At 40.3% G+C, this 14,697-nt stretch overlaps 1 protein-coding gene across 7 annotated transcripts in view; it reads left to right on the forward strand.

Annotated features, from left to right (window-relative positions):
• Fam120b (family with sequence similarity 120B) overlaps window positions 1-14,697 on the forward strand; it is a 97,491-nt gene that overhangs the window by 854 nt on the left and 81,940 nt on the right. For 5 of the 7 annotated variants that reach the window (XM_008843395.3, XM_029568477.1, XM_029568478.1 and 2 more), the window contains exon 2: window positions 4,689-6,042. In XM_008843395.3, the coding sequence (XP_008841617.1) occupies window positions 4,708-6,042 (1,335 nt within the window). In that variant the 5' untranslated portion in view covers window positions 4,689-4,707. The remainder of the gene's footprint in view (window positions 1-4,688; window positions 6,043-14,697) is intronic. The other 2 variants (XM_029568475.1, XM_029568476.1) reach the window with 2 other exon arrangements.

Here is a 14,697-nt window from a genome sequence, read left to right on the forward strand (position 1 = left end):
ATATATATAGTCTGTTTCAACCTTAAGTTCAGTTATTAAACATTTCATTTCTGTGTTGCCCCAACCTTGGTAAGAAGGATATTCTACATAACGCTCTCAATTGTAAGAGAACTGAATACCACGTATAAATAACTTGCATTTTGCTTTCGGACATCTGTTCCTAAGGCACTTGCCCTCAAGTTCATTCCCTGGAACCCACGTGATAGAAGGAGAGACTCAATTAATGGAGGTGTCCTCTGTCTTTCCGTGGCACATGCTTCCCCTCTACCCAAATAAGTAAATAACTGTAATGAAAAAAAAATTAATACAGATTTGTGTGGATTTAATATCATCATTCACAGTAAGACCATGGGCAACTAGGTCAGAAAGAAAGCATCTTTCTGAACAGGTTTTCTAGATAATTTGTTTTTGCCAATTAAGGACCAAGAATGTGATTCATTCTTTTAAGTCAGAACTTCATCATGTACCCCTGGATAGCCTGGAACTTGTTGTGTAGACCGTGCTGGCCTCAAACTCAAAGATCTGCCTGCCTCTGCCTCCCAAGTGCTGAGATTAAAGGCATGCACCACCATGCCTGGGAATACAGACATTCCTTAATGATCTCAAGTGAACATATTAAGTAGCATCTGTTATGTGGAGTTGTGTAACTAGTGATGTTGTCAGGCTTGTTGAAGCATGTGTACTCAATTCCCCTGTTCTTCCCTTGTTGTAGTATGTTTTTTTTAGTTTCTTTGTACTTTGGGTTTTCTAATGTCAGCTGTCAACGTGTCTGTTCAAAGTTGCTTTCCCATACACTCTTCTCTCTCTTCAGTTTAGGAGCTAATTGTTACAAGTAGAAAAATATTTCAGAGATAAGAGTTCCTTGCAAATAAGTTGTATTAGCTTTAGTTTGTAGACTGGAATTATCCTGGATTCTGGATGTGACATAAATGTATATAGTTACACATACATTTTTCTCGTTTCTGTGTTTAGTGACAGTGATTTTCACACTCTACTTTCTAGGACAGTGAAAGGGTTAGGGAAAAGTCAAGAGTACAGAGTTCTAGGTTGCTGGGAAAATTCAGAAAACTGTCTCAATCATCCTGTTAGGGCCCTTGTGATTGGGAATTACCTGCAACAGCAAGACTTCAGCAGGCACATACTCTGATTGCTTCCCCAGCATCAATGCCTACTGCCTTGCTGGGGTGAGTCTGACAAATGAGGCTGAATAACTGGATAATGTGTCTACTCTGTGCCAGTGGGGCTAGAGGGCACATGTAAAGTTGGTTGCGTTTTATATGAACATACTCCCACACTTTCTGTTTGACTAATGGAACCTGAGCTCATCATTTTATTTGAAGAGTCATCATCTGCTCAGTCAGAGTCTTGGTCTTGTTTGTTAACTCTATCCATGGTCTTAGTGAGGACCTGGAGCTTGGTAAATATCCATAGACAGTGACCAGGTGAATAGAGGAATTTGGTGAGCTGTGGAATATTGCTGTCCTTCTACAGAGGCCGTGTTCTCCTGTGTTTTCATGAGCCTGTCAGTTTCAGAGTGCTCCTAGGCAAGCCTTGGCATCAGTCAGGGTTAGGGTTAGGCTGAAATGTGCTACTCTGTTAATTTCTCTGAGTGTAAAGGACCTTCTGGGTTTCTTTCCCCTTTTTGCTTTCCCATTTGCTGGTAACCCAGTAGTAGGGACTGGTTTTGGCTGTCAAAGAAAAATGAAACTATGCCACAAGTGCAGAGCATCCCGCTGCCCCTGAGCCTGCAGCTCTTTGGCTCCTTCCTGAAACGTTCTGTATTATTTCCTGAGCCCTGGGGTAAGCCGTTGAAAAGCAGTGACTGTAATTCTAATTTGTACTCTCTTGGTTGTAGTGAGATAAACTGTGGGTGGATTCTTGATCTTTCATTATACACCTGCCCTTGAGTTTATTCATTTTACTTTTTCAAATACTTATTGGGCCTATCATGAGAGACATTGGGTGGGGTGTGTTGTGATGTGATGATGATGTCATTGCTTTGAGAGGCCCACACTACTGGTAGTGATTCTCAGAGCATCTCAGATTGTATTTTGAATCAACCTATTAACTCTCTCCCTCCCTCTCCATCCCTCTCTCCCCCTTTCTTACCTTCTTCTGTTATCTAGATATGAAAAGTTCCTAATTTATTCGTGCATTTTTTTCAGTCATCCTGTAATAACTCCCTTTAGAGAATGAAGAGCCTCCATACACATTCTTAGCAATAAAAGAAAAACAGTTATTTGAAGCAGTAGCTACAGCTTTCTGTCTTCTGGGACATTTTATTTCACAATGTGCTGACTGCATGTCATGTGACTTTTACTGGGGAGACTGAACAAATGTCTGTTCACCCCAGATAAAGCACTGATAACAGACCGAAGAAACTAGTGTGTTTATTAGTTCTGACTGGGGCATGGGTGACTCAAAGGCAGTTATATCACTGAAAAACCGCCTCAGCATGGTTGGCAACAGAAGAAAATGCATTTGTGGAGCTCCCTGCACGGGTCTCAGGCATCTGGGCTATTTGGAGAGCGTCCTCTCAGCAATTATTTACTGCTTATGTAATATTGGGGAGGGGCCTTATGAACATTCTGCATTTTAGGAGTTTGAGTCTTGAAAGTGTTGTGCACTTCCTGATCCTTGTAAGTTGTTTACTTATTCAGTTATATGACCTTCCTTCTTTCTTCTAAGAGGGAATGTTTCAGTTCAGAGGAAATAGCTGTCAATACTGCACTGACTGGGTGTTGTGAATATTTAGCAGTTGACAACCCTTTGAACTTCAGAAGGCACCACCAATGTCACAAGCCCCCAAGCCCCTTGTTGTTTTTAATGTTTTTAATTTTTTTTACTTTTTAAAAATTGTACCTGAGTGTTTTGCCTACTGGTATGTAAGTCCATGTCATGCATGCCTGCAGAGGCCAGAAGAGGGTGTCAGAACCCTTGGAACTGGAGGTATGAATGGTTGTAAGATGCCATGTGAGTGCTGGGAACTGAACCTATGCAGCCAGTGCACTTAAATAATTGAGCAGTCTCTCCAGCCCTCTACCTCAAGCCCTTTCTAAACGTGTGAATATGTTGCTCTGTGTGTGTGGTGTGTGTGTGTGCGCTGTGTGTATGCCTGTGTGTATATGTATGTGATATGTGTGTTGTGTGTGGTGTGTGCATGTATGTGTGTGGTGTGTGTATGTAGAGAGAAGTACTGACCACCCTCCTGAGGTAGTTTGTGATACATAGTGTGAGAGATGGGCAGTGTGACAGACAGGAAGTACCAGTGTCTGCTCATGTTAAAACAGTAGGCTTTCCATTATGGGGTAAGGAAGGGACAGAAAACATTTGAATAGAACCAAAGCAGTATACTGATCTTGGCCTCCTGGAAAATAAAGAAAATATTTCAAGGAACCCATTGTTATCTTAACAGTTTTAGTATAAAATATTTGAAACAAAGACTCTCACAGGCAGTGGATGGAAAAAAAAAAAAAAAAAAAACTCCTTCTGTTTCTCCTGAACTGAAGGAATTCTCTCTTCCTTCAAAGCCCTGTCGTGTCATCTATGGTACAATGTGATAGCGCTGTTAATATTCTAGTAGCGGGGGCTGGAAAGATGGCTCAGCGGTTAAGAATACTGACTGTTCTTGCAGAAGACCCTGGTTCAAATCCCAGCACCCACATGGCAGCTAAGAACTGTCCATAGCTCCAGTTCCAGGGGATCCAACAGTCTCTTCCAGGGGATCCAACAGTCTCTTACCTATATGCAGGCAGTACACGTATACATAAAATAATAAATAAAAAATATTTAAAAAATATTCTAGTAGCTTAAGGGTCTGGCTCTTTCTCTTCAGGACTCTTGTCATGCTCTCTCTCCTAATGAAACTCTTCTTTGGACCCGAAGGCTTGCTTACCCACTTCAGGGCCCCATCATATGACTGTCTATGACCATACTAGCTGTACCTTCATATGAAGAGTGATCATGTCACCTCTTTTCTACAAACCAGTAACTTCTTTTATGATTTTTGACAACTGTTAGTCTGCTTTTTGTCGCCACAGACTAGCTTAGCTCTTGATGACATAGAATTTTATGCCACAGTGTTCTCTCTTTCTTTTTTTTTTTTGTCTGACTACTTTAAGTCATCAAAAGTATTTTGAGAATTGCCCATGTTGCATGCTTCAATTTGTGTTTTAGGTTTTTAAAGATAACTTTTTAAGTTCTAGGTGGGAGATAATTACCCCTTAACCTTGGGCCTGTGAGATAGTTTAGCAAGTAAAGGTGCCTGCTTCCAAGCCTGCTATCCTGAGTTCAAACTCTGGGACCCACGTGGTGGAAGGAGAGAACCAATTCTCACAAGCTGTCCCCTGGCCTTCACATGTGCATGTCCCACCAAAATAAAATGAAAACTAAAAACCTCTTTGAACTTGACTGAGAAATATCTTGAATACTAGTGAAAATCTTAAAAGATTACTATGCTATATATTGTCTTTGTGAAATCCCACTATAGAAATCAGTGTATGCTTAGGGAAAGTGCCTTGCCTTGCATATTTCAACTGAAAATGCTTCAGACTTCTAGCCAGGAAGTCATGTTAGTTTGGTGACAAAATTTTTTTAGAATATTAAATATTGTCTGTTTGCTTTGAAGAGTGCTGTATATCTAGAGATAATGCCATAGTTACTAATTATGGATTTATTTTTCTTTGCAGATTCTTTCTCAATTCAGTTATGGGTGTGAGAGGTTTGCAGGGGTTTGTGGGAAGTACATGCCCACATATATGTACAGTAGTAAATTTCCAAGAGCTGGCAGAGCACCACCGAGACAGGCATCCTGGATGTACTCCTACCATTGTGGTGGATGCCATGTGCTGTCTGCGATATTGGTACACTCCAGAATCTTGGATCTGTGGTGGCCAGTGGCGAGAATACTTTTCTGCTTTGAGAGATTTTGTTAAAGCCTTTACCTCTGTTGGCATCAAGTTGATATTCTTCTTTGACGGCATGGTGGAGCAGGGTAAAAGAGATGAGTGGGTAAAGCGAAGACTTAAGAACAACAGGGAGATATCCAGAATTTTCCACTACATCAAGTCAAAAAGAGAGCAGCCAGGCAGAAATATGTTCTTCATCCCCTCCGGGCTGGCCATATTTACACGATTCGCTCTAAAGACACTAGGCCAGGAAACTTTGTGTTCGTTACAGGAGGCAGACTATGAGGTGGCTTCTTATGGTCTCCAGCACAACTGTCTTGGGATTCTTGGGGAAGACACTGATTACTTAATTTATGACACTTGTCCCTACTTTTCAATTAGTGAGCTCTGCCTGGAGAGTCTCGAAACCATCATGCTCTGTCGAGAGAAGCTCTGTGAGAGCCTAGGCCTCCGTGTGGCAGACCTTCCTCTCTTGGCCTGCCTGCTTGGCAATGATATCATCCCAGAGGGCATGTTCGAAAGCTTTCGGTACAAGTGCTTATCTTCCTATACTTCTATGAAAGAGAACTTTGGCAAAAGAGGCAATATTATTTTAGCTGTCTCAGACCATATAGCCAAAGTTCTTCACTTACATCAAGGTGAGAAGAAAATAGAAGAGATGTTGCCTTTGGGATCAAACAAAGCTCTTTTTTATAAAGGAGTAGCATCATATCTTTTGCCAGGACAGAAATCTCCATGGTTTCTCCAAAAACCCAAAGGTGTAATAACAGAGAAGCAAGTACTATCAATGAGTTCAAACCCTGAATCCAAGCAAGAAGTTCCCATGTGCACAGATCCTGAATCCAAGCAAGAAGTTCCTGTGTGGACAGATACAGAATCTAAGCAAGAAGTTCCCATGTGCACAGATCCTGAATCCAAGCAAGAAGTTCCCGTGTGCACAGATCCTGAATTCAAGCAAGAAGTTTTCATATACACACACCCAGAGATTAAGCAAAAACGACCTGCAGGAACAGACCCTGAGTTTAATCTAGAAGTACCCATGCATACACACACTGAAATTAAACAAGAAGAAACTATGGCTATGGAACCTGAAATAAAACAAGTCAGCATGGTTTCAGACTCAGAAATCTTAGAGGTAAGTGGATTTGCCTCCCTGAGTCTACAATGTCATGTCTGAAAGTATACCTACTAATGAATTTGTTCAAGAGTGTTGATTATTTGCTGAGGACTGTAGGGAGACACAGACTAGAAACCTCTTGAATCTAGTTAGGATGGATAATACCAAGTATGTGAAAGCAGATTGTATCCTCTGTTTGATGTTACATCTTGAATATGATGGGAAAGAGCTGTAGGAGTGCTGAGGAGAGAATGTTGTGGGTTAGGGTATAAGAAAAGGCTTCCTGTGAAGCCAGACCTTCACAGGACCAACACTTGTGTTAAATAAGTCAGACTTGGAGTTGTAAAAACCCTACAGGTATAGTGACTGGATTAGTGTCACTGTGGGACACAGGTAGGCTATCCAGGCTAGAGACAATGGGTTGAAGAGAAGAAAACTTGGAAAAGGTAAAGTGTGGCCTCAAATGCAGTGTGGGTCCATCCCCTAGAGCTTGGTCAGCTTATCTGACACCACTCCCTGCTGTCCCAGCAGCTGTAAGTAGCCAGCAGTCACTCAGCAAGGTTGGGGCTTCTTGCCTACCTCCTCTATCCTTGCTAGGCTTTTGTCTCGCTTGGGCTGCATATTGTCACATGCCGTGTGTTCATGTGTGCAATTGCCCTGTTGTGTCCAGAAAACACAGTTCCCTGTATTCACCCACCACTCTGGCTTTTACAATCTTTTACCTCCTCTTCTGCAGTGATCCCTGAGCCTTAGGTGGTAAGGGTGTGATATGGATGTCCAATTAGGCCTCAGTGCTCTGCAGTCTTCTATCCTCTACATGTTGACCAGTTGTAGACCATCTGCTGCAAGAAGCTTCTCTGGTGGAAGCTGAGAGATATACTAGTCTATGGGTATAACAATAAGTCATTAAGAGTTGGTTTAACACTATGTCCATATGGCAGAATTATAGTAGGTTCTGCCCCATAGCCTATAACTGCTCTGGCCATAGGCTCTTGGCCCTGATGACAGTGCCAGGTATGGACTCCATCTTGTGAAGTTGTCCTTAAATCCAATCAGAAAGTGATTGGTTATTACAATAGTATTTTTGCCAGTATTGTACCAGTGGACATCTTGCCAGGCCAGTTATTAATAGCTTGTAAGGTTCACAGCTGAGTAAAGCTGACAGTTACTTTTCTTTTCTGGAAGCATGCATAAACCTTCCAGCACTTTGAAAGCTAGGCTTAGATGCACTTTTAAGTCAGTACTAGCTTGATTTCTCCGTTTGTTCTGTGACTCAGGTATGTCTGGTCTTCAGCAATAGGGTCTTACCATCAAGTTCTGCTAGGCAATCAAGGACTGTGGCAACAGCCAGTATTATTTGCAGGTCTGTGAACTCCCTTCGTCAACATTTTCAAAAGAGGGAGTCCATTCCTGGCATTGGGCTTTTTATTTGCTAGCCTGTACTGTCTGGTAGAGGCACTGTAGCTCCATTTAAACTTTTTTTTTTTTAATATTGCATTCATATTTTAAGAAGCTTCCATAGTAGTAGGTTTCCATATGGCTTTTTCACAAAGCCCATAGTGAGCCAGGTGTGGTGGCACATGCCTTTTAGTCCCTGCCCTCAGGACACAGAGGCAGACAGAACTCAGTGAGAATGAGGCCAACTGGGTCTACATGGTGAGTTCCAGGCCAGCTGGGGCCACAAGGAGACCCTGTCTCAAAACAACAACAGAAAACCAAACAAGCCCCTGGTATTAGTTGTCCTCCCTCATATCTCCTCCTTTGCCCAGCCCTCCATTGCCTTCCCATTTAACCCTTCCTATCCCATTATTACCTTTTCCTTTTTGTTACTGCAGTCTATCTCCCATCCCATGGCCTCCCCTTCCTCATGACCTCTTAACAGGTTTCCTGACCTCTATGGATTTTCCGCTTAAAACTCACATACCTGAAGATTCAAAGTTAGCATCAGGCATGGTGGCTCATACCTTTAGTCCCAGCACTGAGAGGCAGAGGCCGGTCAATCTCTGTGAGATCGTGACCAACCTGATCTACATAGTGAGTTCCAGCTGGTGCTACAGGGAGCTCCCCCCCCCCCCCCAAAAAGCTAGCATCCACTTACAAAAGACCATGCAACATTTTGTCTTTCTGGGTCTGGGCTACCTCACTCAGGTTGATTGTTTATAGTTCCATCCATTTACCTTTGAATTTCATAGTTTTGTTTTTCTTAGCAGCTGAATAATAATCCATTGTGTAAATGTACCATATTTTCATTATCTAGTCATCAGTTGATGGACATCTACGTTTCCTTTTCCTGACTTTTGTGAAAACAGCAGCAGTGAGTATAGATGAGCACATATCTCTGTAGTGGGATATAGAGTCCTTTTGGGTATATGCCCAGGAATGGTATGGCTGGATCATGTGGTAGATCTATTTCTAGCTTTTTGAGGAATCACTACACTGATTTCCCTTAGTGACTACATCAGTTTGCATGGCCACCAGCAGCGAGAGTAAGTGTTCCTCTTTCCCCACACCCTCACCAGCCAGCGTTTGTCATTCTTTGTTTTGGCTCTAAGCCATTCTGACTGGGGGATGATAAAATCTTGGAGTTTTTAATTTGCATTTCCCTGATGGCTAAAGATGTTGAGCATTTAAAAAATATTTCTCTGCCATTTGCATTTCATCTTTTGAGAACTCTTTTTACTTCCTTGCCCAAATTTTTAATTGGGTTGTTTTCTTGATGTTTAGATTTAAGAGCAAGTATTATTATTTTTTATTTTATGTGCATGAGTATATTGCCTGAATGTTTGTAAGTGTATCTGTGTCATGCAGTTCCCATGGAGGTCAGAAGAGAGAGTCAAATCCCTTGGAACTGGAGCTACGGATGGTTGTTAGCCACCATGTGGGTACTGGAAATCGAACCCAGGTCCTCTGTAAGAGCAGCCAGTGCTCATAACTGCTGAGCCCTCTCTCCAGCTGCCTGTTGTTTAGATTTTTAGTTGTGTGTTGTAGATACCAACCCTCTGTCAGATGTATAGCTGGTAAAGATGTTTTTCCCCCATTCTGTAGGTTGACTTGCTGCTTGTATGATGGTGTCATTACTATTGGAAACTGTTTAATTTCATGAGGTCCCATTCTTCAATTATTGATCTTAATGTATGCGCTTTTAGAATCGTATTCAGAAAGTTCTTTCCTGCACTTATGAATTCCAAAGTATTCCCCACTTTTTCCTCTGTCAGATTCAGGTATCAGGTCTTATGTTGAGGTCCTTGATCCATTTGGAGTTGAGTTTTGTGCATGGTAACAGATAGGTCTCTAGTTTCATTCTTTTACATGTAGCTGTCTTAATTTGTCCAGCACCATTTATTGAACATGCTGTCATTTCTCCAATATGCATTTTTGGTACCTTTGTCAAAAAATTGGGTAACTGTAAGGCTGTTAAATCTGAGTCCTTAATTCTATTCCATTGACCAATGTGTCTGTTTTTATGTCAGTGCTGTGCTGTTTTTATTACTGTAGTTGTGTAGTATAATTTGAAATCAGAAACAGTGATGCCTCCAGGACTTCTGTTGAGGATTGTTTTGGCTCTCCTGGGTTTTTGAGTTTTCATTGAAATTTGAGATTGTTTTTTTCAATTTCTGTGAAGATTTGTGTTGGAATTTTAATGGGGGATTACATTGACTTTATGGCTTTTGATAGGATGGTCATTTTGAAAATATTACTCCTTTTGATCCATAAGCATGGGAAATCTTTCCATCTTCTGGTATTTTCTTGAATTTTTTCCTTCAATATCTTAAAATTTTTATTAAACAAGTCTTTCATTTCCTTGGTTAAATTTTTTCCAAGATAGTTTATGGTTTTTGAGGGTATGATGAATGGAACTATTTCCCTGGTTTCTTTCTCACTATATTTGTTGGTGGCATATAAGAAGGCCACTGATTTTTTTGTGTGCTAATTTTGTATCCTGCTACTTTGCTGAATGTGTTTTTGTCAGCTAAAGGAGTTTTCTGGTAGAATATTTAGGTTCTTTTATATAAGGAATCATGTCATCTGAAAATAAGGTACTTTGACTTCTTTATGATTTGTAGCCTTTTTAACTCCTTCACTTATTTCTCTAGCTAAAACTTAAAGCACTATATTGAGCAGAAATGGAAAAAGTGCAAATCCTTGTCTAGTTCCTGATTTTAATGGAAACACTTTTGAGTTTTTCTCCATTTAGTAGGATTTGGTTGTGAGATTGGTGTATATTGCCTTTATTACGTTGAGACATGTCCCCTGGTTCCCTGTATTCTGCATTACTTTTATCATGAAGAGATGTTTGATTTTGTCAAAGGTCTTTTCTGTATCTAATGAAATGATCATGTGGTTTCTGTCTTGGAATCTGTTTATGTGGTGGATTACATTAATGGATTTACATATGTTGAACCATCACTGCCACTCTGGGATTGAAGCCAACTTGATTATGATGGATAATCTCTTTGATGTGCTCTTGCGTTCAGTTTGCAGATATTTTATTGAGAATTTTTGTATTGATGTACATCAGAGAGATTGGCTTATAATTTTCTTTTTTGTTAGATCTTTGTTTGGTTTTGGTATTCGGATAATATTGGCTTCATAAAAAGAATTTGGAAGTGTTCTTTATTTTATGGTTGAAGAGTATTGGTCTTAGTTTTTCTTTGAAGATCTGGTAGACTTCTGTACTGTATCCAATTGGTCCTGGGCTTTTTTTAGTTGGGAGATTTTAAGTTATTTATTCTGGCTATGTTCCATGAGACTTAGTTGTAGAGATTCGACTGCAGGTGTATCACCTAGTACTGGGTATCTCCCAGACGTATGTTCTCTGTGCCTGACCAGATGTGTAACTCTGCAGTAGCCTCCATCTGTTGCAAAAAGAAGCTTCTTTGAAGAGTGCTGTATGGAATGCTTGTCACCGAAAGGGAGGTCTCTTCTGTCTGGCACTGCGTTCCCTGCCAAGCAGCTCCCAGGTGTACATGTGCATCAACGTTCAGACACTCTGTGTGCATTTCTCATAGGATTTCTAGGGCATCACTTTTCCCTCTAGGTTTCCTATTCCCCCCCCCCAATTCACTCATCTCCATTCTTTTTTTTCTCCCATCTGGCTTCCCTCTTCCCTCCCTCCGTAGTGATGGTGCTCCCATTATCCCCATCCTCCCCCCAATACCTTCCAACCCCAGCCATCCTTCCTCTCCTGACTTCCCTCTCTCCTCCACACCATGGTTCCTGCATGCCCCTCCCTCCTCTCCTCCCTGCCCATTACTCCCACCTTTTCCACCTCCCTCAGGTGACACCTGTTTGTTCCCTACTGTCCCCCTTTCAGGTTGATTCTTGTCCTTTACCTCCATGTGTTCTTTCCCTTTACTGGATCCTGGTGTTACATCAGAATTTATTTACTCATACATATGGGATTGGTGCTACAATCCACAAATGAGGAAGAACATACGTCACTTGATTTTCTCCGTTTGTGTTACTTAATGTAACACTCTCTAGCTCCATCCTGTAGGAGAGAATATAGCAATGAATGGGCCACAGAGATGTCAGATTGCCTTTTAAAATAATGTAATGAAAACAGCATCAGGAAATCAAACTTTGCTACTTGTGTGAGAGTCAGTATGGTAATGATAAAATAGTCTTCCTGACTAAAAGAAATTAAAGATCTAAGAGGCTTTAAGGATTTTGACTCCTTATCCCAGACATCAGTAAAAATTTTCTATGATGTGTTATATATATAGAATGTCTTTGGCACCACATGAAAAATCATTTTTATGTATATGAGTATTATGTCTGCATGTGTGTAACTGCACTCGTGTTGTGCAATGCCTGTGGGGACAGAAAAGGGTGTCAGATCCCCTAGAACTGGAGTTACAGATGGTTGTTAGCTGTGATGTGAGTGCTGGGATTCAAGCCTGGGTCCTGTACAAGAACAGCCAGTGCTCTTAACTGCTGAACCATCCCTTCAGCCCCTAGCTGGGAGATTTTTAATTACTGCTTCTATCTCAAAGACCGTTATGGGTATTGAATTGTTTACTTCATGTTGGTTTAATTTTCAAAGATAGGTCATTTTGGTCAGTTATACATATCTAGAAATTCATTTCTCTTGGATCTTCCAGTTTAGTGGAATATAGGTTTTTAAATTATGTTCCTAGAATTTTCTAATTTCCTTGGTATCTGTTGTAATGTTTCCCTTTTCATTTCTGATTTTATTAAATTTAAATAAAATTCAATGAATTTAATTGAATTAATTTAATTTTCATTTTTCATTTATTTTGTTTAATTTGGTTAAAGATCTGTCGATCTTTTTTTGTTTGTTTGTTTCTTTGCTTCTTTCAGTCTTGATTTTGATTTTCTCTTCTTACCTACTTTTAGGGGCTGCTGTTCTTGTTTTTCCAAGACTTCAGGTACATAATTAAGTTAGAGATCTCTCCAGGCTTTGCTGATTTTGTTGTTGTTGTTGTTTTTGGGTGTTTTTTGCTTAATTTAAAAATATTATTATTTTTATTTTATGTGTATAAGTATATTGCCTGCATGTGTGTAAATGCGCCTGTGTCATGCAGTGCCTGTGGAGGTCAGAAGAGGGTGTCAGAGTCCCTGGAACTAGAGCTATGGACAGTTTTAGCTGCCATGTAGGTTCTGGAACCCGAACCTAGGTCCCGTGCAAGGGCAGCCAGTCCTCTTAACTGTTGAGCTATTTCTCCAGCCCTGGCTTTGTTTTTTTTTAGAATTTCATATATGAGTATTGTATTTGCATCATTTCCACCCCTCTCAGTCCCCCTCCAGCTCCTCCCATGTCCCCCTCTCAGTTTCTTGTCCTCTTCTTAACTACACACACACGCACACACGCACACACATACAGACACACACATACAATGCACTGAGTCCATTTAGTGGTGCTTATGTGTACCTATGTTTAGGGCTGCCCACTTGGGGCTAGATAACCTCTTAGGGAGCTAGTCCCTGGAGAAAACTGAGTCTCCCTCCCTCAGCATCTGTTGATTGCCTGTAGCTCTTTATCTTGAGGTGGGACCCTGTGAAATTTCCTCCATATACCTTGGCATATCTACTGGTTTCGTCATTATGCAGATCTTGTTAGACTACTGCACTGTGGGAATTTCATTGGTGTAACTTCCCTATCATGTCTAGAATTGCAGTAACTAGTTTTTTGATGAAGGCACTCAGTTCTATAAACTTTCCTCTTAGGACTGCCTTCGTTGTGTTCTGTAGATTTTGGTATGTTGTGTTTTCATTTTCATTTAGTTCTGGGATTTTTACATTTTCCTTCTTGAGTTCTTCCTTGACTCAATCACCACTAGGTAGTGTGTTGTTGAATTTCTGAGCTTGTATACTTTTCCCCATTTCTGTTGTTGATACCCAGCTTTATTCCTTTGCAGTCACATACCCAGCTTTATTCCTTTGCAATCAGTTTTCCTAAGCTTATTGAGACTTACTTTGTGTCCTAATATGTGGCCAATTTTGGAGAATGTTCCATGGGCTACTGAGAAGAAAGTGTATTCTTTTGTGCTTGGATGGAATGTTCTGTAAATATCCGTTAAGCCTGTTTCATTTATGATGTCATTTAACGCTATGGTTTCTCTATTTAGTTTTCATCTGAATGACTCTCCATTGGTGAGAGTGGGGTTTTGAAGTCACTATCACTGTGTTGGAGTCAACATGTGATTTGTAGATCGGATAGTGTTTCTCTTATCAAATTGGGTGCCTCTGTTTAGTGCATATGTTTAGGATTGTAATGTCATCTTGATGAATTTTTTCTTTAATGAGTATGAAATGTCCTTCCCTATCTCTTCCGACTAGTTTTAGTTTGTAGTCTATTTTGTCAGATATTAGAATAGCTAGACCTGCATGTTTCTTAGTTCTATCTGCTTGGAATACCTTTTTCTATCCTTTTCCCTAAGGTGGTGTTGATTGTTGATGGTGAGGTGTGTTTCTTGGAGGAAGCAAAAAGATGGATCCTATTTTCTAATCCAATCAGGTAGTTTGTGAATTTTTTTTATTGGGGAATTGAGACCATTAATATTGAGAGTTGTTATTGACCAGTATTTATTAATTCCTGTTATGTTGGGGTGGTAGTGGTGTTTCTTAGACCTCTTTTGGTTAACTGTTCTGCCTTCTGTTTAATCTTCTCTTCAGAGCTGGCTTAGTGGACATAAATTCCCTAAATCTGTTTTTATCATGGAAAGATTTTCTTTTCCCTTGACTACAAGTAATCGTTTTTCTGGACATAGTAGCGTAGGTTGGCATCTCTGTTCTTTCATAACTTCTGGGACAAAGGTCTAAGCCCTTTTGGTTTTCATAGTCTCCATTGAAAAATCAGTTGTTATTGTGATGGGTATTTATGTGACTTGATTCTTTCTCTTTTGTGGCTTTCAGTATTTTTTCTTTTTCTGTACAGTGTTTTGGCTATTATATAAGATGGACAGTGTCTTTTCTGGTCCTGTCTACTTGGTATTCTGTATGCCTCTTTAACCTTGATAGGTATTTCTCTTTTTAGATTTGAGACATTTTCTTTATGGCTTTGACCTGGGTTTCTTCTTCTATACTCATGATTCATAGGTTTGGTATTTTTATAGTATCTCAGAGGTCCTGCATGTTCTGTTCCTGGGATATTTTAGGTTTAACATTTTTCTGATAGTCTCTCATTTACATGATCTAATCTATTGGTGA

The sequence above is a fragment of the Nannospalax galili genome, unplaced genomic scaffold (assembly GCF_000622305.1).
Source record: "Nannospalax galili isolate Female #2095 unplaced genomic scaffold, S.galili_v1.0 scaffold60, whole genome shotgun sequence".
NCBI classification, from domain to species: Eukaryota; Metazoa; Chordata; class Mammalia; order Rodentia; family Spalacidae; genus Nannospalax; species Nannospalax galili.